At 39.0% G+C, this 25852-nt stretch overlaps 1 protein-coding gene across 6 annotated transcripts; it reads left to right on the forward strand.

The window, feature by feature from the left end:
* Positions 1 to 25852, forward strand: PRDM4 (PR/SET domain 4). 6 transcript variants are annotated; one of them, XM_072973054.1, is made up of 12 exons: positions 1 to 94; positions 527 to 793; positions 3962 to 4095; positions 5719 to 5904; positions 10266 to 11060; positions 14636 to 14785; positions 15762 to 15880; positions 16842 to 16927; positions 17554 to 17681; positions 18332 to 18646; positions 19752 to 19920; positions 22195 to 23908. In XM_072973054.1, exons 2-12 carry the CDS (start codon positions 783 to 785, stop codon positions 22505 to 22507), a joined length of 2406 nt encoding a protein of 801 aa, XP_072829155.1. In that variant the 5' UTR covers positions 1 to 94; positions 527 to 782; the 3' UTR covers positions 22508 to 23908. The 6 variants fall into 6 exon arrangements, with proteins under 6 accessions (XP_072829155.1, XP_006205923.1, XP_072829156.1 ...); XM_006205861.3 differs by having other exon boundaries at positions 40 to 172; XM_072973055.1 differs by lacking the exon at positions 1 to 94 and adding an exon at positions 135 to 224.

Below are 25852 nucleotides of genomic sequence, written 5' to 3' on the forward strand. Positions count from 1 at the left end.
CCCGGTTATCCGCGATGCGCACGCGCGGATGGTGGAACGCTGCGGAAGGGCAAGTCAGTCGCAAATCAGTCGCAGGCGCCGCTTGCGGGCCGTGGTGAGGAGGGGCGCACGCACGAGGGGCGGAGCTGCGGGCGCCAAGAGTGGCTCAGGAGCCGGAAACGCGCTTTGGAGGGTGCGGCCGGGAGGAGAGTGCGGGCTGGGCCCGGCCCGGCGGGAAACGTTAGGCGAGCGGCCCTCTCGGCGTGGGGGTCGTGCGGGCGGGGAGGGCCCCTAGGCGAGTTTTTCCCGGATGAGGAACAAAGCGGTGGGGCAGGCGCGTGCGCTCCCCGCGCGGCCGGCAGGTGGGCTGTGCGCAGGCCGGGCCGGGCTGGGCGGGGTGAGGGCGGCGTGCGGGCCCCATGCCCGCGGGCGGGCGACTTAGTCGCCCTTGGGAGGCGGTGTCCGCAGGCCTGGGCTCGCCGGCGGCGAAGGGATGGGGGCTGCATCTTCCCCGAATTTTGGTAACCGCCCTTTTCCTCCCCCTCAGGTTGGGTAGCCCCCCTCCCGAAGCTTCTGGAGGAAAGGCCCCGGGTGTTCCCCGGCATGCCCCATCTCGCGGCAGGGTGCGCGGCCGCCGACCCTCGGGAGAAGTTGGGTGGCCCTGGGCGGCCCCGGGGACGAGTGGCCGCGCTTGTGCAGCGGTTGTAAGCAAGATGCGGTAGCACGTGACTCTGGAACGCAAATCCTGATGCCGGTTCCCCGCCACCCGTGTGCGCTTTTCTCTGACACTTGGCCCCCAGCAGATGCATCACAGGTAAGAAGGTTGTGGGGGCTCAGCGGTCGTGATATCTTTAGAAAATATCCGTCAAGTGGGACTTTAGAGTGCCTTTGCTTTTGGTGCCATTGGGCAGGCTACAGGTGGGATTTGTAAATGGATTTGTGTCCCAGAGGGAACGAGAAATCCAGAAGCTAGTGTTGAGTTGAATATATTCTCATTAAACCTGATTAGCTCCACATGTGTCTAGTTCAAATAGCTGTACTGTGATTGTTGGTTCGTTGATATATTTACCATTACTTTTGAATTATTTCAGCGTTTAATAACATTTTTATCTGGATTTTGAAGTGTATTTTTAGGTCATCACCATGCTTCGCTTTGAATTTTGCTGGTTACCGTCTGGCTTGGCTAGTAATGTAGAGAAGGAGGTTCTTAATTTGTAGGCTTCGTGTTAATGCTTAAAGTACTTTGTGGTACCATGTCAGTACAGAAGTGTGAAGGGACCTTTCATAGGGTGTATTTTGAGGATAAAGAAGATAAAAACTTCCATTCAAATTGCTGAAACTGTCCATTTTACTTGCAAAGTGGCTGCGTTTCCATTAGCTTCGTATATATCATTATAAGAAAAAGTATAAAGATCAGCAGGCAGATGGTTTACGCAGAGATCATGTAAACTAGAGAAATGTGAGGGGAATGGTTCTACAATGAATGCGTGGAGAAGAAGAGAGAGCTTAGTATCTTATTCTGGCCCTTCTCCCAAGACTGCTTCCTGCAGTCTCAGAAGAGCAGCTGGAATGGAATTGCACTTTCGAATGGGAGAGTCTTAAGAGGATCATACTGTGAATTAACTTCATCTGCTTTCTTTCTGTGGGATACTAGTTACCTTTGGTTTATGGCTGCTGAGGTCATCACATTTTAGTGACTCACAACAAAGCAGAAATCTGCTGAGCCTCTCACATTAAACTCTGGTTTAAACTGGTTTGAGAAGGCCTAGGAGTCAACCTAGAAACACCGTTTTGATTTTTATGTTGACATTAGGTGCACAGATTAATACTCAGGACTCTTCAGCATGGTATTTGAAGCTACAGATTTAATTGTACTTAAAAAATTATTGTAACCAGTTTTTTTGTAGGTCAGTACTACTCTAGTGATTGTAAAGTTTTAGTTACCTTTGTATCTAAAAAAAAGTTACAAGAAAAGCTGTTTTAAACCAAATCAAACCCAGAAACTTTCAAAATTAAGACAGCTGTGGTTTCTTTTGGTTATAAGGATTTTTGCATTCTTTTATAACATAATTAGTGTTATGCTGTCTTTCATAAGGTGTACTTTATTTCCCATGTGCTTCTAGTTGTCTTTCTAGTAAGGATGAGTTCGCATTACTCCATCCAAATAAATATTTCAGAGTACCTACTCTGGACAAGGTACTGTCCTGAATTGGCTTTGAACACTTTTAATGTCTGGGAGCTTGGTTTTATGAGCTACCTTGCCCAGGGTAAGGTTGAAGCCTATGGATATAGAATAATGCAGGAATAGGTCTGTGTGGGACTTTAAACATGGCCCACAATGTAAATACACAGACCCTAAAGTGTTGGAACTAGAAAAGGCAAAATAGTTCTTTTATTGTCTTTTTCTAATCATAGTTAAGGGCTTGGGTTTCTTAAATTGGACACACTTGGATTTAAATCCCAATTCTGCCAATTTACTAGTTTCTTAAATTAGGCACACCTGGATTTAAACATCAATTCTGTGATTTACTAGTTTCTTAAATTAGGCATACCTGGATTTAAATCCCAACTCTGTCCCTTACTAGTTATGTAATTTGGGGTTAAGTACTTAGATGAGTCTGTTTCCTCATCTCTAAAGTGGGATGAAGAATAATACCTCCCTCACAGTAGTTATAAGGATTAGGTGAGATAATTACATGTAATCATTAAGCCCAGTGCCTAATACATATAGTAAGGGAGTATTAATTGTTACTGTTATTTTCGTGTTGATTGATAGCCGATATTGCCATTTTTCAGACTAAAAACCTGTTAAGTTTTGCTTTCACTGCTAGGGCAGTGTAGACCCATTTGATTTCCTTTCCTGTACTTCACCCCTCCCATGTGCATAGGTACACAGAAGAACTTGCATCACTCTTATACTTGCTGTAGGATTGGAGGTCATTAGTGACCTCCTTTCGATACCTATTGGCTAGCCTCTTGAAATTCTGTTTATAATATGGCAGTCTCTAAATTCTGACATAGCAGCTAATACTTATTGATAGCAACCCCTAATAGTGTCTTGTTCAGATCAGTGTTACTCTTATTTTAACAAGGTTGTCAGTGGCACTACAAGATGGACTGCATAGAAAAGGCAATTCTCAGATTTCTTCAGCCTGCCAAAAATGGCAAAATGATTAAGAAAAAAAAAGGGGGGGTGTATTGAAAAACTTTTGCCAGTATTTTGCAGCATGATCTGTGTTCCTCCATTTAATTGCTGTGTGATTTGGGCATATGGCAAGCCCTCTTTGAGCCTTAATTTCCTTGGTTACCTTATTTTGAAGAATTGGTGAGAGAATATGAGGTAATTTTTTAAATAAAACATCTAGGAAAGCTTACATAATGAACCTTGATATGTGGAGGATATTATTAAGATTATTGATTAAATATTAAGATATCTGTGCAGAATTTTAATAAAATGCTAGTCCGTGGAGAAAATATAGTACTTCTATCACAGCACTGATAATCTAAATCAGGCCCAGTATCACTTTAACTCCTGGTAAAAAGAATTAGTAAAAATTCTTTGAGTAAGTTAAAACAAACTGTAAAAGTCCTGGTTTGAAGTAATAAGCCAGTTGTAGAAAATAAATATTGTGAAGAAAAAACTTAGATGAATTAAAAAAAAACAAACAAAAAAAACAACAACCTGATTGCCAAAGTGTTCAAAGGATTGCAGGTTTTGCTTTAGATAGTGTGCTTAGGGTTTGGAGCAAGGCAGACCTGAGTTAAATCCTGTTTCTGCTATATGACATCTGAGGTAACATCTCTGAATCCCAGTTTCCTTATCAGTAGAAAGAATATGACCTGGCTATCAGAGAGCTGTGGGCATAAAAATGAAGTAGTAATTGGTCGAGGCACATTTCCCCACCCTTATTGTTTCATGTTCTTCAGTCCCTTAAACAGTCACTAAGTTTTTGCATAAGTAATTGTGTCTGCTCTTTCTTAGGATGAATGAAATGAACCTGAGCCCAGTGGGGATGGAGCAGCTGACTTCATCCTCTGTGAGCAATGCCCTGCCAGTCTCAGGGAGTCACCTTGGGTTGGCTGCCTCACCCACTCACAATGCCATCCCTGCCCCAGGTGAGTGGTAAGGGAGAGCGACTGAATTTCAACACTCAATTGTAATAACAACTCTAAATGGAGCCTAGAGGGGGTCTAGAGCCCCTTTAATAGTGGAGGGGAGAAGCCAAGCAGGTCTAAATGGTGGTTCCATATGTGGAAGCAGAATGGAAGAAAACATTTTTGTACAGTACTGGAGCTGTAGTGGATAGGAGTGGCCTTTCTTTTTGATGGTCCTCTTCTTGAATTAATGGTCTTTCGTCTAGTGCTGTAATTGACTTGGCATTTTATCTAGGATTACCTTTGCATCTGGTTCATTCCCTTGGCACTCTGTCCCTGAGTTAATAGAAGAGAATCAAAGTTACTCTAATAACTGTTCTAGAAAACATGAGGAATTGAGCTTTATTTTCTATCACATCTGAAACTGGCAACAATTGCAGATTCACCAGGCCTAGAATTATGGTTAAAGAGATTTCAGAGATGGAGCTCCCTATGAGCCTCTAGTCAGACAGAATAAAAGTGCAGAAGAGGCAGCTTGCTTCTCCCCATCACTGTGCATTTAAAACCGTCTTATCTGCGTAGTTTAATTTTTTCTTTTTATTGAAACAGAAAAGAAACAAGCTATTGAGTCTCACAATGGTAAGCTAGTGATTCTAAAGGTCTCTGACGTTGTAATGTATTGGACTTTGTTTATCGTAATAAAAATGTTTAAGAGTATCTTAAATCAGCAAGTTGTTTAAATAGTTCTCTATAGAGAATTACCTGCTTAATTACTAAAATGCAGCAGTAAAATAAGATTCATCTAAACTAGGGTCTCTTTACATGCCTTTTATTGTCCACAAAAGATATTAATCAGATGAGTTAAGAATAAATTTTTTTTTAATCTCTTAGGCATTCCATTTAGTGGACACTCTTATTAAGGAGAAGAAACCTGGTAAAAAAAAGTATTGCAGCTGACAAAATAATGTGTATCAGCACTGCCCAAGTTGATGAGTATTCATTATGATACTTAGGCACAGTTAGAGTCATTTTAACACTTTGCAGATAGATATAATCCAAGGTAGATACAAAGCTCAAGTTTTTTAAAAACATGAAGTACAGCATATATACAAAAGGCTGTATGAAAATATGTATGTGCAGTTTTGCATCTAACTGTAAATTATTTTCTAGGTAGAAGCATATCTTTAAATTTTTTATGAGTGAAGTATTCTCACCATGTAAAATAGAGAATACAGTAAAATAAAAAATATATTAAAAATTTTTTTGTACTGTCACTACTCAGAGACCACTCTGAATGTTGATATATTTCTTTGAACTTTGGTATGTTTCGTCTTATTTTTATCTATAAATGATTTGAATTCTTAAATTGTATTTAAACTAAGTTTTTAATTATAATTAAATGTTTTAAGAGCAGTACAGACAACTGGATGATCAAGTTGGCATTTTAAAACTAACCTAAGAACTAAATATAGACCTGTTTGTGGATGTCTGCGCAATACTACCTATCTGGGAATGTAAAGGGCTACTAGGTGAGAATTTAGCTCATTGCAGAAACCTTCCTAGGAATTTAGCCAGTGATTATAAAGAGAATTTTTAAGTACTTGCTTTCTTTTAATTGAGAAGAAAACTTTTTTTTTTCCTTAGGCCTGCCAGTGGCAATTCCAAACCTGGGTCCCTCCCTGAGCTCTCTGCCTTCTGCTTTGTCTCTGATGCTCCCAATGGGTATTGGGGATCGAGGGGTGATGTGTGGGTTACCTGAGAGAAACTATGCCCTACCTCCACCACCTTACCCCCACCTTGAGAGCAGTTACTTCAGAACCATTCTACCTGGTAAGTGTTAATGGTTATTTGGGAACTCAGAAGAAAGGATACAGCTAGCTCTTCCTCAAATTTTTTTTTTAAATTGAGTTATAGTCAGTTTACAATGTTGTGTCAATTTCTAGTGTAGAGCACAATTTTTCAGTTATACTTGAATATGCATATATTCACTGTTGCATTCTTTTTCACTGTGAGCTACCGCAAGATCTTGTATATATTTCCCTGTGCTATACATTATAATCTTGTTTATCTATTCTATGTAAGCCTGTCAGTATCTACAAATTTCGAACTCCCAGTCTGTCGCTTCCCACCCCCCTCCCCCCTGGCAACCACAAGTTTGTATTCTATGTCTGTGAGTCTGTTTCTCTTTTGTATTTATGTTCATTTGTCTTTTTCTTTCTTTCTTTTCTTTCTTTTTTTTTTTTTTAGATTCCATGTATGAGCAATCTCATACGGTGTTTTCTTTCTTTTTCTGGCTTACTTCATTTAGAATGACATTCTCCAGGAGCATCCATGTTGCTGCAAATGGTGTTATGTTGTCATTTTTGTGGCTGAATAGTATTCCATTGTATAAATATACCACATTTTCTTTATTCAGTCAGCTGTTGATGGACATTTAGGCTGTTTCCATGTCTTGGCTGTTGTAAATAGTGCTGCTACAAACATTGGGGTGCAGGTGTCTTTTTGAAGTAGGGTTCCTTCTGGATATATGCCCAGGAGCGGGATTCCTGGGTCATATGGTAAGTCTATTCCTAGTCTTTTGAGGAATCTCCATGCTGTTTTCCACAGTGGCTCCACCAAACTGCATTCCCACCAGCAGTGTAGGAGGGTCATTTGTAGATTTTTGAATGATGTCCATTCTGACTGGTGTGAGGTGATACCTCATTGTAGTTTTGATTTGCATTTCTCTGATAATTAGTAATATTGAGCATTTTTTCATGTGCCTATTGGTCATTTGTATTTCTTCCTTGGAGAATTGCTTGTTTAGGTCTTCTACCCATTTTTGGATTGGGTTTGTTTTTTTCTTATTAAGTCATATGAGCTGCTTATATATTCTGGAGATCAAGCCTTTGTCAGTTTCATCTTTTGCAAAAATTTTCTCCCATTCCGTAGTTTGTTGTTTTGCTTATGGTTTCCTTTGCTGTGCAGAAGCTTGTAAGTTTCATTAGGTCCCATTTGTTTATTCTTGCTTTTATTTCTATCGCTTGGGCATACTACCCTAGGAGAACATTTTTGAGATGTACGTGAGATAATGTTTTGCCTATGTTTTCTTCTAGGAGGTTTATTGTATCTTGTCTTAAGTTTAAGTCTTTGATCCATTTTGAGTTTATTTTTGTGTATGGTGTAAGGGAGTGTTCTAGCTTCATTGCTTTACATGCTGCTGTCCAGTTTTCCCGACACCATTTACTGAAGAGACTGTCTTTTTTCCATTGCATATTCTTGCCTCCTTTGTCGAAGATTAGTTGACCAAAAGTTTGTGGGTTCATTTCTGGGCTCTCTGTTCTGTTCCATTGGTCCATATGTCTGTTTTTGTACCAATACCATGCTTTTTTTTTTTTATGGTATTTTTCTATCTTTTTTTCTTTTTCTTTTTTTATTGAGTTACAGTCATTTTACAATGTTGTGTCAAATTCCAGTGTAGAGCACAATTTTTCAGTTACACATGAACATATATATATTCATTGTCTCATTTTTTTCGCTGTGAGCTACGACAAGATCTTGTATATATTTCCCTGTGCTATACAGTATAATCTTGTTTATCTGTTCTACATTTTGAAATCCCAGTCTGTCCCTTCCCACCCCCAACTATGCTGTCTTGAGTACTGTAGCTCTATAGTATTGTCTGAAGTCTGGGAGAGTTATTCTTCCAGCCTCTTCCTTTTTCTTTAGTAATGCTGTGGCAATTCTAGGTCTTTTGTGGTTCCACATAAAGATTTGTTCTAGTTCTGTGAAATGTGTCCTGTGTAATTTGATAGGAATTACATGAAATCTGTAGATTGCCTTGGGCAGTGTGACCGTTTTAACAATATTGATTCTTCCAATCCAGAAGTATGGGATATCTTTCCATTTTTTTAGTCTTCTTTAATTTCCTTCATCAGTGGTTTATAGTTTTCCATGTATAAGTGTTTCACCCCCTTGGTTAGATTTATTCCTAGGTATTTTATTACTTTGGGTGCTACTTTAAAGGGGATTGTCTCTACTTTTTTTTCCTGTTGATTCATCGTTAGTGTAAAGAAATGCAACTGATTTTTGAATAGTCATCTTGTAACCTGCTACCTTGCTGAATTCTTCAATTAGTTCTAGTAGGTTTTGTGTGGACCTTTTAGGGTTTTCTATATATAGTATCATGTCATCTGCATGTAGTGACACTTTTACCTCTTCTTTTCCAATTTGGATCCCTTTTATTTCTCTCTCTTGCCTGACTGCTGTGGCTAGGACTTCCAAGACTATGTTGAATAGGAGTGGTGATAGTGGGCAGCCTTGTCTTGTCCCAGGTTTTAGTGGGAAGCTTTTGAGTTTTTCAGCGTTGAGTACTATGCTGGCTGTAGGTTTGTCATGTATAGCTTTTATTATGTTGAGATATGGTCCCTCTATACCCACTTTGGAAGGAGTTTTTATCATAAATGGGTGTTGAATTTTATCAAATGCTTTTTTTCATCGATTGAGATGATCACCTGGTTTTTGTCCTTTCTCTTGTTGATGTGATGTATGACATTGATTGATTTGCGTATGTTGAACCACCCTTGTGTCCCTGGGATGAACCCCACTTGATCATGATGTATAATCTTTTTTATGTGCTGTTGGATTCGATTTTCTGATGTTTTGGTGAGGATTTTTGCATCTATGTTCATCAGTGATACTGGTCTGTAATTCTCTTTTTTGGTAGTGTCTTTGCCTGGTTTTGGTATTAATCTCAGTTCTTAAAAGATTTGAGTAACACTTTTTCTATTTGTCACTATTATATATTGATCTATGTGGGAAAAAATTTTTCTTTGTGTTTGTGTATCTGTCCTCTTAGAACATATATAGATAACCTATTATTGATACAGCAGTTTGACTAAGCTTAATTTCTTAATGGCACATAAACAGTTTTAATCTTTTCTCTTCTAGTGCCTCCTTGGTTCAGTTTTTATAATTTTGCATTTGTGATTCCTACCAACTACATGTCCTGCTACAGTGTCATTGTTTATTATAAATTAAAGTTTATTGAATTTTGACTGTTCTAAAAGTATTATATACTCACTTCAGAAAATTTAGCAAAAAAGAAGGGAGGACAGTCTCTCATAGTCTCTCTATCCATCTTTTTGGTATCCTGTCTTTTATTTTTTGTGTATGTTTTGTTTTTTAATGGAGATACTGGGGATTGAACCGAGGACCTCGTGCATGCTGAGCATGCACTCTGCCACTGAGCTATATCCCCATTTTTGTGTATAGGTTTTTACTGTTTTTCATAATTATTACTATAGTACTTTCTATACAATTGTGTATCCTTACTTTTTTCACTTAATGTTTTTGTTTTTACATAGTTTTTTTCTCCAACTGTTACATGGTTTTCATAATTACCCTTTTTCATGATGTGTTATATTCTGTTGAATGGATATTCCATAGTTTATTATATCAACCTTTATTGTTGGTTAGTTTTTTCCAGTTTTTTAAATTACTGTTAAATAAATGTTCTGTGTATAATATTTACAAAATACATTTAGAGAAGATTACCATAAGTGGCATTTCTTGTGCAAGAAGGTATGAACATTTTTGAGGTTATTATGATATATACTTTACAAAGAGGTTTTAGAAATTTATGCTTCTGCTGGCAGTGCAGCAAGTACCATTTCACCACATCCTCACAGGCATGACTGTTCAAATATTTTTTTTTGTTTTAGTAAAGCAGGTATAATTGTGACTTATTTTGAATAGAGTAATGTTTTATGATAGTTTAATAAGTTAAAACTTCATTGAATTTTATTCTTCACTTGGAAGATTGGCTTTTAAATCATTTTACCTTTTAACTCTTATAGAGTAAATTTCATCATCTTACGATTCAAGAATTCCAACCATGTGTTTATTAAAGACAGCATGTAAATGTTTGATTTCTAGTGACTTCAAAGAAATATAGTTAATTTTTTTTATTTCTGAGTTTCACAGGAAAAACTGAATGGTAAATGTATGTTGCTATTTATAAAGTGTGTGTGTGTGTGTGTGTGTGTATATATATATATATATATATATATATATATGAAACCAAAAAAGTAAGTGGGAGATTATTTTAATTTAGTTGTATTTGTAAAGAAAATAGCTTTTAGCATTTGGAATTTTTTATATTTAGCAAAGTAGTGAAAAGTCCCTGATATCTTATCTTTTCCTTTTCTCAGGCATTTTATCTTATTTAGCCGACAGACCACCTCCTCAGTATATCCACCCTAACTCTATAAATGTTGATGGTAATACAGCATTATCTATCGCCAATAACCCTTCAGCACTAGATCCCTATCAGTCCAATGGAAATGTTGGTTTAGAACCAGGCATTGTTTCAATAGACTCTCGATCTGTGACAACACATGGTGCCCAAAGTCTTCATCCCAGTGATGGCCATGAGGTGGCCTTGGATACAACAATCACTATGGAGAACGTCTCTAGGGTTACCAGCCCAATCTCTACAGATGGAATGGCAGAAGAGCTTACCATGGATGGTGTTGCAGGAGAGCATACCCAAATTCCAAATGGCTCCAGAAGTCATGAACCTCTGTCTGTGGATTCTGTGAGCAACAACCTTGCAGCAGAAACTGTAGGACATGGTGGAGTGATACCCATTCATGGGAATGGACTGGAGCTCCCTGTGGTCATGGAGACAGACCACATTGCAAGTCGGGTCAACGGGATGTCTGACAGTGCCCTCAGTGACTCCATCCACACCGTGGCCATGAGCACCAACTCTGTAAGCGTGGCACTCTCTACCTCACACAACCTCGCCTCCCTAGAATCTGTTTCCCTCCATGAAGTTGGCCTAAGCCTAGAACCTGTGGCTGTCTCCTCCATCACCCAGGAGGTTGCTATGGGGACAGGTCATGTAGATGTATCTTCAGACAGTCTTTCTTTTGTACCACCTTCACTGCAAATGGAAGACTCCAATTCAAACAAGGAAAATATGGCAACCTTGTTTACAATTTGTGAGTGTGCTTAGCCTTTTTTTTTTGGACTTACTGGTAGAAAGGGCCATCATCCCTAATAGAGTTAGTCAAAGTCAGGTGTCAATTAAGGGAGTATAAAAAGCAACTAGACTTTGAAACTTTTCTTTGCCTTTTTATTGTCCTTTATATTAATGTGGTGCCTTTTCCTCAAGTAAATCAAGTGATGTATAGACATTTTGTGGATTCTTACAGTATTTTTCCTGAAGTAAGGAAACATAGTCATTTCTATATTTTACAGGTAAGCTTAGCCTAATATACTTAGGATATTTTCCAAAGTTACCACAAACAGAGTTAGGAAAGTATGTTTCAGGAAGGTATTCTGTATGACATGCTGTGTGCTTTTTCAACATAAGACAAATTTAGAAGATCATGCATATTTGTTTTATCCCCATGGGAAAATGTAGCTGGATACAAAGGAATTTTTTTTTTTTTTTTTTTTTTGCTCAGAATGTGTATAAATTACCATAGTTGAGCACGTAAAAGTTCTCTTTTTACGGGGCAATAATAACAAAAAGCAGTATAAAAACAGTTAATTTGTTGGTGTCACTACATGCTTCATTGATGCAGGAAATAAGCACCAGCCTCTGTGCTAGATACAGGGTGAAGAACAGTCTCCAAGAGAGAACACATGCTTTTACGGAGCTATAGCATGATGGGAGGCTTAGGCAAGTAAACAGGCTATTGCAGTATGGTATGATAAGTGAAAAGATGGGATTAGGTGCGAGGTGCTAAAGGAGCTTGAGGGGCAGCAGCTAACCAAGCCATGCAAGGGGCAAGGAAGACTGACAGGGAAGGGGAGGGCAGCATACATGTTAGCACAGACCTGAAGGACAAGAAAGATGTCAGCAGTTGAGAGTCAGGAAGGACAGTGTCCGAGACAGAAGTTGGTACCCATGATTTCCTAGAACTGAAAGAATCGTGAGTGGTTTGGAATTACTGAAGCACAAAATGGGGATGGAGAGAGGGATCTGTAATGAGAGAAATAGGAGCCAGAACACAGAGGCTCTTGTAAGACCAGTCAAGGGTTTTAAGAAGGGAGGGTTGGGATGGGGAGTTCTGCTGCAGTGTGAGCATAACTACTTTGTTAGAGGCAAATGGGTAAAGATTATGCCATAACTTAAGTGAGAGGTGATAGTTGGTTTTCCAGCCCAGAATAGAGGTAATACAGTTGAAAAAAGTAGACGATATTTACAGAGAACTCAGTCAAACTCATTGGTTGGGTGAAGCTGGGGGAGGGATGAAGTTCTGGCTCAGTGGATAGTGACCATTCCTTTGGATAAGGAATGGTGGAGGAGGAGGAGATTTTTATTTTTATTTTTTGCAGAATGATGGTGAATCTGGTTTCAGACATGTTGATTTCAGTGTCTAATGATATCTAGAGAGTCTAGTGAGAATTTGAATCTGGGGCTCAGAGATCTGTCTGGAAATATTTAGGGGCCCTTGGCATTAAGATATTAATCATAGTCATGGAAGTGGGGCAAGAACTTCTAGGAAGTGTGGAATGACAAGAAGGCTAGGGATGTTAAGATACAGTGGCAGAGGAAGAGCTTCTAAAGTAAATTGAACAGGACGGTCAGGAAAGCAGGAGGAAGCTTCTGGGGCCACCAAGCAGTGGAGAGACCTTTTGTGTTAACCCTTTAAAGTCTTAGATTTATAATTTTAAAATATTTAAATTTAGGAATATAATTAATGTAGGCTCATTAATTTAGCAGAAGAGGTGGCTTAAATAAGCCTATTGATCCTTTTTTAAGTGGGCAAGTGAAACCTCTTGCTTCTAAGTGTGTTTTTTAAAACATTTAAAAAACCATATATAATTCCCATATACATTTTAAAGTGTACAATTTAGTGATTTTTAGTATGTCGGCAGGGTTGTGCAACTTACCACGGTATAATTCCAAAATTTTTATCACCCCACAAAGAAATAGCATTGGTAGTCACTTTTCATGCCTCTCTCGCTACCCCCGCCTACCACTAATTAGGCAACTTCTAATTTACTTTATGGGTTCGCCTACTCTGGACATTTCATGAATGGAATCATACAATAAGTGGCTTTCTATGTCTGGCTTCTTTTCCTTTGCATAATGTGGCTCATCCATGTAACATGTATCAGTACTTCATTTCTCTTTTTGGATGAATAATATCCCATTGTATAGATATACCATATTTTGTTCATCCATTTATCATTTATGAACTTTCTCTTTCTCCTTTTTGGCTGTTATATTTAATGCTGCTATGAATATTCACGTGCAAGTTTTGTATGAACATGTGTTTTTAATTCTCTTGGATATATATCTAGAAGCAGAATTGCTCTGTGTTTAACTTTTTGAGGAATTACCAGACTTTTCCAGAGTGCCTGCACCATTTTGCATTCCTAGCATCGATGTAAGAGGGTTCAGTTTTTTTACCTCTTTGCCAACACTTATTTTCTTTATTGGTTATAGCCACTATAGTGGGTGTGAAGTGGCATCTCATTGTGGTTTTGATTTGCATTTCCTTCATGACTAATGATGTTGAACGTCTTTATATGTACTTGTTGGCCATTTATATATCTTTGAAGGAAACCTGTAGGCATTTTTTGCAGGATGAAGTCTGACTCTCCTTTGAAGATTTAACATGTTTCTTGTTAAGAGCATCAGAGAATAAGTTCTCATAAAGTATAAGAGATCTCTAATCTGATATTCAGAGAAGTTTTAATCAAGACGTTCTTGAAGAAGTAGTATTATTCTGCTTTAGTGTGAAAACTTACTGATGTTTTATGCTATTTAAGTAGTAATTTCTAATGGATTACTTAGGGAAAAAAGACACCTAGAAGGCCATGGTTCTAAAGTTTATGTACTACAACTATTTTGTGAAAGAATGTGGAAAGTTTGAACACAGTCATTAACTAAATAAGGTTATGAGTACTACTCCTTAATAGAAAGGAAAGTAAAAGAGCAAAAGATTTATGAAGGAGGACACTCCTGAGCTTGTAAAAGTGAAGTTACAGTAAGCATAGAGAACAGTATATGTAGTCAGCATCCTTTCTGACAATGCAGAAAGAAAGACCATGCGAACAGTAAGAAATTGTCTGAGGAATCTGTCACCAAAATTGGTTTGACCTGTTTGTTTACAGTGAAGCAGAGGAGAGCAGTGGTGCAGCTGGCTCTGATTCCTTTGTGCTATGTTGTCACCTCTGTTTTGGCTTTGCATGACTAACAGCATTTCAACTCAATTTCCTCTTATAGTTTAGTAGAATTGGAATCTTTTGGACTTTGAAACATCACATCTAAAGGTATTACTTATCTTCTTAATGTAAGAAATAATGTATTGTTATTTTTTGATCAGTCTTTCTCTTACGCACTGAGTAGGACACTTGTCCAGTTGGATTAAAAGAAAAATCAACTCTTAAGAGAGATATATAAGTGTATATATATTTTTGTGTAAGAAAGTGGTTCTGTGATCAGAGTATTTCTATTAGAACCTTTCTTCATACTGGGTACATTTTAGTAATTCACATTAAGTAGAAAAGCAAGTGTTCTTTCATTTCATTTGTGTCTCAAATTTCCCATCCGCAGGGTGCACTCTCTGTGACCGAGCCTATCCTTCAGACTGCCCCGATCACGGACCAGTGACTTTTGTTCCTGACACACCAATAGAGAGCAGAGCGAGACTTTCTCTCCCGAAGCAGCTTGTTCTCCGCCAGTCAATTGTGGGAGCAGAAGTTGGTAAGAACCTTAGAACTGTAAAGCCCCCTGCAGAGTCTCTTCTTCTTTTGCAGGATATTGTAAAAGTAGATGTTTATAATTTAGTCATTATTTGATTGATCCAAAAGTTAATTTATGGCTGAAGATTTATCCTTTTAGGGAATATTTGTCTTATCCAGTGGTGATAGCAATAAATCAGGTTGAAAACTTTATTGGGAAAGTTCTCCTGTCTTAGAATTGAATAGAGGAGAGAATTCTGAGTCTTTGAAGACTTGACTTTTATTCTCAGCTCTATCATATACTAACAAATATCATGACAAAACACTCATGGAAACTTGGTTTCTTTTATAAAACATGGAAAATTCACCGTTGATGACCTTTTATCACAAAAGATGTTTAGATCAAATTGTCTAATACTCCTTAGGAAAAAGGAGTAAGGAATTTAGACTGCCAAAATGTGCTCATCCATGTTTGAATTTAACCTGGTGTCTGAATTACTGTGCCATTCTATGAAAATATGAAACTAGGTTCATTATTCTTTCGGGTGTAGCTTAGGCATGAGTCAATCGAAAGCATTAAACAGCTTAGATAATAAAGAGCAATGCATTAAGCACAAACAATTTTAGAAGTTTGATTTATTTTGTAGTAATGTTTTTATACTAGAGTAATGTTCTCTACATTTTTTTATATATTAGCTCCAAAGTAACATACTTGGAGGGACATTGTTTGAGTCCTTATGCATAAAAATGGGTTCAGGAATTTGATACCACTTCTTACTCTGCATATTTCTTCTGAGCCCCCATCTAATCTGTTCATTACTTTTTCCGTATTTACAGGATAGAACCTATAAGACTTACCTACCTCTTAGAAATGCTGGAACATCAGTGGTTCTTAGGTTCATTGAAATAAGATTCTTTGCATGCATTAAGCTGCTCTTTTCTCTATCCTATCAGTTGCTTAAGTCACTGATTGTGTACTTGGTGTCCTTCGCTGTTAGGTGTCTGGACTGGGGAAACCATTCCTGTGCGGACGTGCTTTGGGCCTCTCATTGGCCAGCAGAGTCACTCCATGGAAGTAGCAGAATGGACAGATAAGGCAGTGAACCATATCTGGAAGGTCAGTGTTTATGAAACTTCTCTGTGACTTTTGGATGTTTTTATTATTATGAGGTAATTAAAAGTGATGTAAAAGTCAAAATTAGTCAAGTTCATACAGTGCCATTCGCCTCTCAGTCATTTCCTTAATATTACATTCTTTCTGTTCTCGGTAGCCAAATTATGATACATAGTAAAACACCAGGTATTGAATATAGAAGGTGAACTGTTTTAGTCTTTTTTTTGTTAGATAACCCAGTAATTCTTCATTTTAATTACTTATGGCAGCTGAGGCCATAGATTTTGTTTATATGATAAAAGTCTTATTTTGTAATCAGCTGAAACACTCGTCAAATGTTTAGCTTGGGAAGCAATTCTAGAATTAAAAACTAAGAGTATTTCTCTGGTTTTGTAATGTGAGGGGCTGGAAACATACAGTTTTGATATAAACAACTATTCCTGTAACATGTTTGTGTAGAATCTTAGCCAATAAATTAGGAATGATGCTTACAAAATTGAAGTAAGGGAGATATGGGTCTTGTGATAATTTTAAAGGTAGAGTGCCACTGGCATTGGGGCTTGAATTGTATCCACAAGAGAACACAGAGGAGCGCTAGGTGCATTGAGAAATCATGAGAAGAGGTGGTCCTCTGACTTTTATACCCATTCATGTGGTAGATGATGAAGACAAGTAGACTGTTTTTCATGTCTTTTCTAGTCCAGCCAAAATGTGAATAATCAAGAGCAACATGATTCTATCCACTGAGCACTAACTGTAGGTCTCTAACAGTCTTAATTACATTGCTGGAAATACTGGGATGGTGAAATGACAAATATGTGTGAAGACAACCGTGTATTTTCACACTGACTAGGAAAGCTGGTGTCTCCTGCAAAGTAAATGAGATCATTGCTAGACTAAATTTAGTAGCGCTTTGGGTCACTTGTCAGTTCATTTGTTATGTATGCTTGCCTTCTGTTGGCAGATATACCACAATGGTGTCCTAGAATTCTGCATCATTACAACTGATGAAAATGAATGTAATTGGATGATGTTTGTGCGCAAAGCCAGGTAAGAGTAGACTTGGATGAAAGAAATAATACCATTCAGATGTTTTTCAATAGGAAGCTCCGTATAAAGGAGGGGAAAGCCAAAGAATCCAAATGACAGTGATATCTGAACCTATGTAAGGCCTAAGGCTTTTCATCTTCTTCACCAGTAGTAGTTGACTTTTGGTGATTATAAATCAAAACATATAAAACCATCCTTTTTTTATGAACAGTTTAATCAATTTACCAATGCAGTAAGGAGTGGTACAGTCACCATTGAATTTGCAAATGGGTACCTGATCTTTATATTGGCTATTAGTCGATCCCTCAGGCTGCTGTGGTGGTTAATTCTTGTTCAGCTTCTGTCTGTCTTTGTCATATTGTTTTAAGACTTCATTTTATTTACTTTTCTTGCTTCCAGTAGCAGACTCCAGTGTTCTGACTATAAAATGCAATCAGTTAATACATTGAAGTAAGAATTCTGTTTCTATACAAGTCACTCCTGTTAGGTAGTATAGGGAATTAGAGAAATGACCCAGAGAAGTAGTTACATCTAAGTTTTCATACAGGATTTTGCTATAGGGATACGATGTATTTAGTGTATATTTCAAAACTAATATGCTTGATCTGTTAAATGTGATAACTTAGGAATCGGGAAGAACAGAATTTGGTGGCTTATCCCCATGATGGAAAAATCTATTTCTGCACCTCACAAGATATCCCTCCTGAAAATGAACTGCTTTTTTATTACAGCCGGGATTATGCTCAGCAGATTGGTAAGTTTATGTATAAAGACATGTTTGTCATTAATCTAGCATAGTAAAAATGCCACAGACCAGGAGTAAAGTTTTGGTAATGATTTACACGTCATCTGAAGCAAATCGTATACCTTTGTGTATATAAAAGCAGGATAGTCCCCCTACATTAAAAATGTTAAAATCTGTAAGGTTCTTCACAATCTAAATGTTACTGACCAAGCAGTATTCATATGAAATGAACTTTTGTGTTAGGACTTTGATTTGGGGAACTTCAAGTTCCTGAGTTCCTTTTTGAGCCAGTATCATTGGAATTTAAGTTCATAAAGGAAGCAGAGCTCTTGAACTGATTTAACCTTGGTAGGCTTTTTCTTTGTACTGTGTCATGATGACAAGTGACGTTTCAGAGTGTGTATGTGTACTACAGAATCTGAAGTTTTTTTCCCTAGGAAAGAAGCCTTATAATCCAGAGTTTGCCAGGTGCTTCCTGTGTGTCTAGCACACTATTTGAGATGCTGGAACTAGAGCATTGAACTGGATTTTTAAATTTTACAGGTAGTGGGGCAAGCTGGAAATTTCGGTAAAAGGGAGAATTGTAAGCAACAATTATTAGTATCAACATGTTTTAAATTTTAAGTACCAGGAGACATTGAGTAATTTTTTTTTTTAAGGTGTTCCCGAACACCCAGATGTGCACCTCTGTAACTGTGGCAAGGAGTGCAATTCCTATACAGAGTTCAAAGCCCACCTGACCAGCCACATCCATAACCATCTTCCTAGCCAGGGCCACAGCAGCAGCCATGGGCCAAGCCACAGCAAAGAAAGGAAGTGGAAGTGCTCCATGTGCCCCCAAGCTTTTATCTCCCCTTCCAAACTTCATGTCCACTTTATGGGTCACATGGGTATGAAGCCCCACAAGTGTGATTTCTGTAGCAAGGCTTTTAGTGATCCCAGCAACCTGCGTACTCACCTCAAGATACACACAGGTAAGTTATGTTGGACCATGAAAACGGAATTTTGCAAAATTAGAAATTGCCGTAGTAAGACTTGCCTTGCAGGTAGGGTTGAGATAAGATGTTAGAGAATGAATCCAGCCTGCTGTCAGCAAGACTTCATTGGGTAGGATGACTGCACTTTGTCAGAGTATTACTTCCAGTGATTAAGATGCTCCCCTTTCCAGGTGCTCCCACCAAAGCTTGAAGGTGACTGGGAAAACGCAGTTAGTGATCAAGAAGTTGATGCATGTGTTTGGACTTAAAGGGGATTCTATAGAAACAGCTGAGCCTCCCATTACAGCTCACCCCTGGTCACCAGCCAGAGCCTGTTTCTCTCCTTTGAATATTGCCCAGTGAACATTGCCCAGATTTGTTTGTTGAGTGTCTATTCTAAATTCCATGCCAACCAACCCCTTCCTCTCAGCACTTATTTATTTTTTCATTTATACTGCAAAATAACTTTTTAGTTTAGTTTTCTTGTCTGGGTCATTTGTTCTCCAAATCTTTAAAAGTGAAATTCTTCCTCATCCTTTGACATTAAGACAGTAGTCTCAACAGACTGGCCTATAAAGCTTAAAATTCTGACTAGCTTGTAAGAAAAGGTTTGCTAACCCCTGACTTAGAGTAATCTTATTTCTCCATTCTTAAAAGGATTTTTTTCATCCATCGTTTAGGAGATCATATGTTTTAAAAAAGAAAACTATAAAATGTAGATGGTAAAAATATGTTTGCCTATAGACAAGTATTAGAATTCATGAGGTTTTAAAAATAATAATTGAATTAATTTGGGCACTAGTGTTATAAGTGGTTATTTTTCCTGATTTTGTATGTCAGCTATAAACATTAAAAAAAAATGTGCATGTGTAGCTAAGCAATCCTAGGAGCTGAGATGTGTTCGTTTCACTAGTTTTAGTTGCAGAATCTAAATTCAGGGTCTCTGAGTGTTTTTGTGGTAGACAGTCCTAGAAAGTGAAGTTACAGTTACCAGTCAGGCCTGTTTCATTCCTGCCTCTGCCACATACCACACAATGTGCCTCTTCTTTTGAGGATGCTAGTGGTGCTTTTACTCAGTGTGATAATTTGGGTTAATGTGCAGGTCAGAAGAACTACAGGTGTACTTTGTGTGACAAGTCTTTCACCCAGAAGGCTCACCTGGAGTCCCACATGGTTATCCACACGGGTGAGAAGAATCTCAAGTGTGATTACTGTGACAAGCTGTTCATGCGGAGGCAGGACCTCAAGCAGCACGTGCTCATCCACACACAGTAAGTTACCACAGCCCAGACACTCGGACATTGAACAAGGGCCTAGTGCTGGTTCCTCGTCTGTCTTCTGCCTTGGCGCCCATTAGTTGCCTCCTGTGGGTCGCATAGCCAAGCCAAGTTCAGGAAACTAAGGTTTTGGTTTATCCTGAAATATTTTACTTGTTTGTTTTTTGTTTTCCTTATTTTTTACTTCTAAGCTCTATATTTACCTTTTTTCATATTTTCAAAACGTAATTTCATTAATTAAGCAAATTGTTTTTAAGTATGTCCTTGATGCCCAGCATTGTGCTAAGTGGTGAAGATACAGAGATTTGAAGACATTGCTTGTCTTTAAAGAGCTCTGAGACCAGACAGAACAGTAAATAATCACCATACTGTGTTGCAGCTGTTAGAGTAAGCACTGGATCGTGAAAGACCATAGAAGAGGGTCATCTAACCCAGCCTGCAGGTGTCCTGGGAAAGCTTCCTGGTAGTTTGAGCTAAGTGTTAAAGAAGATAAATTAGAGTTATTCAGGCAGACAAAGAAGGGTAAAGGATAGAAATAGTATTCTAGACATGGGAATGGTGTATTTAGAATCATAGATGCTCTAACTGTAAAGAACCTTTTTGCATCATGTGTATGTGATAGAGAGTGATAGAGAGAGAGGCAGCAGCCACATCATGAAGAGCCTTTTATCCAGCTAAGGAAATTAAATTTCATTCTGGAAATAATGGAGAGCCACCGAATCATTTTTCCTCCCCATGTACCAGGAACTGTTCTGTGCCTTGCATGTGTGTGCACGTCTTATTTTAATTATGGCATAAAACACGAAATGTACTATCTTAACCATTTTAAAGTGTATAGTTCAGTAATGTTAAGTATAGTCGCATTGTACAAGCAATGAAGAAGGATTTTAAGGGAGAGACTGTCATGGTGAAATGTCCACCTTATAAAGATTACTCTGGCAGCAGGACAGAGTGATTGAAGGGAGACTTGTTGGGAATTTATTGTGTGAATCCAAGTGTAATTAATTGCCCAGCCTGTGTTAGTCACAGTAACAGTTGAGAGAAGAGAACAGATATTGTGGTACTGAGCTTTCAGCAAGTGTTAGAAGAGGGAGAAAACATTAGCTTGTATTCTTATTTAGAAATCCATCAACAATGGAAACTTTATATTCTTATTGTGGGTTTTAGATAAATACTTGGCTTTCATATTGTGTCTTTCATCTGATTCGTAATCATAGTGCAACCAGAAACCCTAAAACATCCAGGGAGTCTGGATCTTTATTCCTGACTCCTGTCTGAAATAGGACTCCATCACTCTTACTTGGCTTTTTTTTTTCTTTTTTTCATAGTACTTATTACCTCCTGATACCATGTTCCATATTCTTAATTTGTTTATGGTATAACTCCTCCACTAGAAGGTAAGCTCCACGAGGGCAGGCACTGAGTTTTCTACATCCTGTAGCTCCACAGAATTCTTCTGAGCCCTCTCCTGCTGGGAGTAGGTGGTAGAAATGCTAAGGAGGCCAGGCACCCTCCCACTCCTTCAAGAGTTTTAACCCCCCTTGATCTGGTTCACATATTGAACTTTTATTAAGGCATGGGGTTCAGCTGCTTAAAAAAGGAGTTGGAAAATTTCTGCTCTCTATGATTTCTGAGTTTCTTTTCAGCTCTAAAATGTCTAGGCCTGGGTTACTCAAACTTTGACACTGTTGACATTTTGAGCCAGATAATTTTTTGTTGTAGCAGCTGCCATTGACACCAGAATGTGATACTGTTATGTATTGACCAATTGGCAAACGTTTTCAAATTTTGAGTCTTCAGTTGTTGATGAGAATCTGGGGCAAGAGGAACTCTCAGTTGGCTGTTGATGGATGTGTATGTTGATACAACCACCATATGGGGAAACAGTTTAGCCATTATCCAGTGAGACTGAAGATGGGCATGTCCTTTGATCGAGCTATGCTGCTCCTGAGTAGATGCCCTAGAGGAACTGATGGATGTGCAAACCCACACACCAGCATAGAAACATGATATTGAGTGAAGGAAGCAAAACACAAGAGATACATACAGCGTGATCCCATTTACGTAGAATTCCCAAACAGGCTAAATCAGTTTGTGCTGTTTAAACTGTATATATGTTTTATGACTCTTCTGTGTATCTCCTGTAAAAAAGTTAGATTCTAAACAGGTAGAGCTTCTCTGAGAGAGGCCTGAAGTTAACGAAGAATAAGTGTGTGCCTCAGTTGTCATTTGTAACCCCAAATCAAATGCTTCTCTTGTGTCTCTTAGAGAACGCCAGATCAAGTGTCCCAAGTGTGATAAGCTGTTCTTGAGAACAAATCACTTAAAGAAACATCTCAATTCACATGAAGGAAAACGGGATTATGTCTGTGAAAAATGTACAAAGGCTTATCTAACCAAATATCATCTCACCCGCCACCTGAAGACCTGCAAAGGGCCCACCTCCAGTTCATCAGCACAGGAGGAGGAGGAGGAAGAGGACTCAGAGGAGGAAGAACTAGCAGACTCTGTGGGGACAGAAGACTGTCGGATTAACAGTGCTGTGTATTCAGCAGATGAATCTCTCTCTACACATAAATAGAAGACAAAGCAGCCAGCTATTTTGGATGGAAAATGCAAAATGGGAAAAACACACATAACCAGTTAGTTATCCACTACAATGATTTTTCTGTAAAATGTTTTCTGATTTCCTTCCAGCCAACAGTCAAAACAGACTAAATGGAAATGGATAAAGCACTTATGGAAGAGTATCCTAGTGAAAACACTTTAGAAAAGCTTGGGAAGAGAGCATGCGTCCTAATTTTAAGTGCTGTGTGGGGAGAATAGTGTCATCTTTTGAGCTCTGTTCTTTATCTACATGATAATCTGGGTGATACATTTATGCCTGAGTAGGAGCTGCCCTCTGCCCAAACAAATCATATTTATTTTAAATTATTTTGTTTTTCCATTTTTCTTCCCAACTCAGTGATCTGGTAGCACTCTAAACTTGGTTCCTGCCTCACAGTCGTCTTGATTGCTGATTGTGGTTATGCTGTTTTGTTTTATGCAGACTGGTGACTTTAAGCTCATCCTGGAATGGATTGGAACATAGCAGTGTAAGCTTGTTATTCTGACTGCAGCTAACACGTTTAAAGCACCACCTGCCTTAAATCTCTCCTGGCTGCTTGGGAGTTTAGGGTAGATCTTGCTTCCAAAAACTTCAACAGGTGCCTAGAGGGCAGATAAAAAAGGAGCAGTCAGGCCACAGGCCCTGATGGAGAGAAGAAAAGGAGAGATGTCTGAGCCACTGTCCAAGAAACTAGCTTTGATGGAAGCCAGGGTGAGAGACCTGGTTGGTAGTTCCTTAGAGATCTTTGTAGGTTTAGACATGTTTGTCTCTAGTGAAGCCTGCAGCCCCCAGACAAAGGGGACCGGAGGTGTAGCAAGCCAAGGAATGCCTGCTGGATTGTTTCCTGACAGCAAGCACCTGTGGACTCAGGTGACAAAGTGGTACCTCAGCCCATGGAAGGAAGGAGGGAACGATTCTATCTGGCTTGCCCTCTGAAAAGGATCAAGGCACCATTAAAATGTTGCCAACTCAGAATGACAGGTGACACTGGTGCATTTGTAAGGTTAGGCCTTTCCAGTTGTCTATGGTGAAGCACCTCATCGGTTCAGCATGGATGCCAAAGGATTTGGAAGGTGCAGAAGGCTTAATGGTCACCATATGGATGTGCTTTCAGGGTCTCCGCTTAATTCGTCTGCCCATCTGATCTTTCTCCTGGTCTCTCGTATATATTGTGCTTTCAGCAAGAAGTAAACACATCTTTAAGTTGACGGTTGATGGAACATGCTCTCTCCTCTTAAGTGACAACCTCTGGGCTGGAGGAGAGAAGACTCTGGTGGAGAGGTTTTGCTGCTAATGTATTTATGGAATGAATGTATTTCATTCAAATCTCTATTCCTCTAGGAAGGATTAAAATAAACTTTTTAAAAAATGAAAGATTCTTCTTACCTTATTTTGTGGGAGGAGAGGAATGTTTTTTAGAGAAAAACCAGGTACAACTTTAGTTTTTCTAAGGTTAGAAGTGGATAAAGTATTTCCTAAGTACTGTAGCTTTGAAATTATATTTTAATGTGCTTCTGCCTAATGGTGCTTAGACAGACTGTGCTTCCTGTGTTTCCAGCTCTCATCTGCCCTCTCCCTCCGAAAGGTGGTGCCTTTGCTTTGCCCGCTCCTTGGAGAACTGTGGCAGGTCTGCAGTTAAGGGAGTGGGTGAGGTGTTGGTGGTTAGAGATGGCTGCCAACGCTGGGTCGTGAAGCCTTCCTCAGGGCAGCTCTGGTGGGACTGAGGCAGCTCTCAGCTCAGCCTTTTGAGGTGGTAAAGGCATTCTAGTAGCAGCCACCCCTGTCCTCAGGAAACCACAGGTGCTAGAACTACAAAGCTTCCTTTCTCCCTGTAACTCGGGGGCTCATGCTGAGCTTAATTTTATTTCCTAGTGCTGGTTGAATGAGATAGTTAAACCTTTTATCAGAAAAACCCAAACAAAAACAATAGTGGGATTCTGGGGAACAACTGAAGTGGGACTGTAGCTGCTACTGCTTGCTTACAACTGTGTCTTCCATTTTTTACCTCTTAGACCTGAATGGCACATTCTAAGCCATTCTCAGAAGGTGAATAAATGAGTAACTGCCTCTTTGACCAGATTTCACTGTGAACCTTTTCTGTCTGTCGTTGAGTGAAGGGTAATACTCAGAGGCAGGATGCTATGCGTGTGGAGCCCTGAGTGTTCTCCAATCTGGGCTTTGCTGCGTGGTGGTTTGTAAGCTTAGCCAAGTTATGTAGTCTCTCTGCGCCTCTGTTAACTATAAATAGAGACAAATAAGAATTCCCATTTCATAATATTGTTTGATGTTAATTCACATAAAGGGCTGGCACAGTGCTTAATGTTCAGTAAACAACTTTGGCTAATGTTCTTTAGTTTTAGATTAGCCTAGCACAGATTTCTAGCCTTAAAGAAAAATGGCTATAGATGACCCCAGAAGCCCTAGATTTTAGTTATACAAGTAAAACTGGCATGATTTGAGTTTTCAAGGCCAAAGCATAGAACCTGGTTTGCAGTCTTTTTGAGATCAGTATGCGCCTGGTGTTTTCTTCCTTAAAAGGCGAGTTGTTAGTGGTCTCGAATGTGTGTGCTAAGCCGAGGTCCTCAGTACATCAGAGAGCAAAGAACTAGTCTTCAACCTTTTCAGCCTGTTGACCACTTCTTAGTAAACATTCCTTTAACTGTGTCTTGAGGAGCATAAACATTGCCAGAAGCTGTGTAAACTTAACATTATCTGATCACTGGGCTTCATCTTAGTCAAACATTCAAAAATATGTAAGTGACGCCATCTGTTTTGGGCAGAATTGTGTTCCTTCAAAACCCATACATTGAATTTCTAACCCCCAGCACCTCTAAAGGTGAGTATATATGGAGATAAGATCTTCAGAGGAGTGATTAAGTTAAAATGAGGTTCTTAGGACATACCTTAATCCAGTGTGACTGGTGTCCTTTCAGAAGAGAAAGTTTGGACAGACACTGAGGGAAGACATTGGGAAGACACGGGGAGAAGATTGCTGTCTGCAAGCCAAGGAGAGAGGCCCTGGAAGAAACAGCCCTGCTGGCACCTTAACCTCGGACTTCAGCCTCCAGACTGTGAGAAAATTAATTTCTCTTGTTCCAGCCACTCAATCTGTGGTACCTTGTTGCCCTGAAAACTAAACACTGTCCAACCGAATATACCATCTTTATGATGGTTGCTTATAGAGGAGCAGCTTCCAGAGTAGTGGTTACAGTTTAACCTCAGTTTTACAAACCACGAGCGATATAAATGGCAGTAACAATCTGTGGTGGTGTGTTTTGCCACTGGCAGATGTCTGGGCTACTAAAAGGGATGCGATCA

The sequence above is a fragment of the Vicugna pacos genome, chromosome 12 (genome assembly GCF_048564905.1).
Source record: "Vicugna pacos chromosome 12, VicPac4, whole genome shotgun sequence".
NCBI classification, from domain to species: domain Eukaryota; kingdom Metazoa; phylum Chordata; class Mammalia; order Artiodactyla; family Camelidae; genus Vicugna; species Vicugna pacos.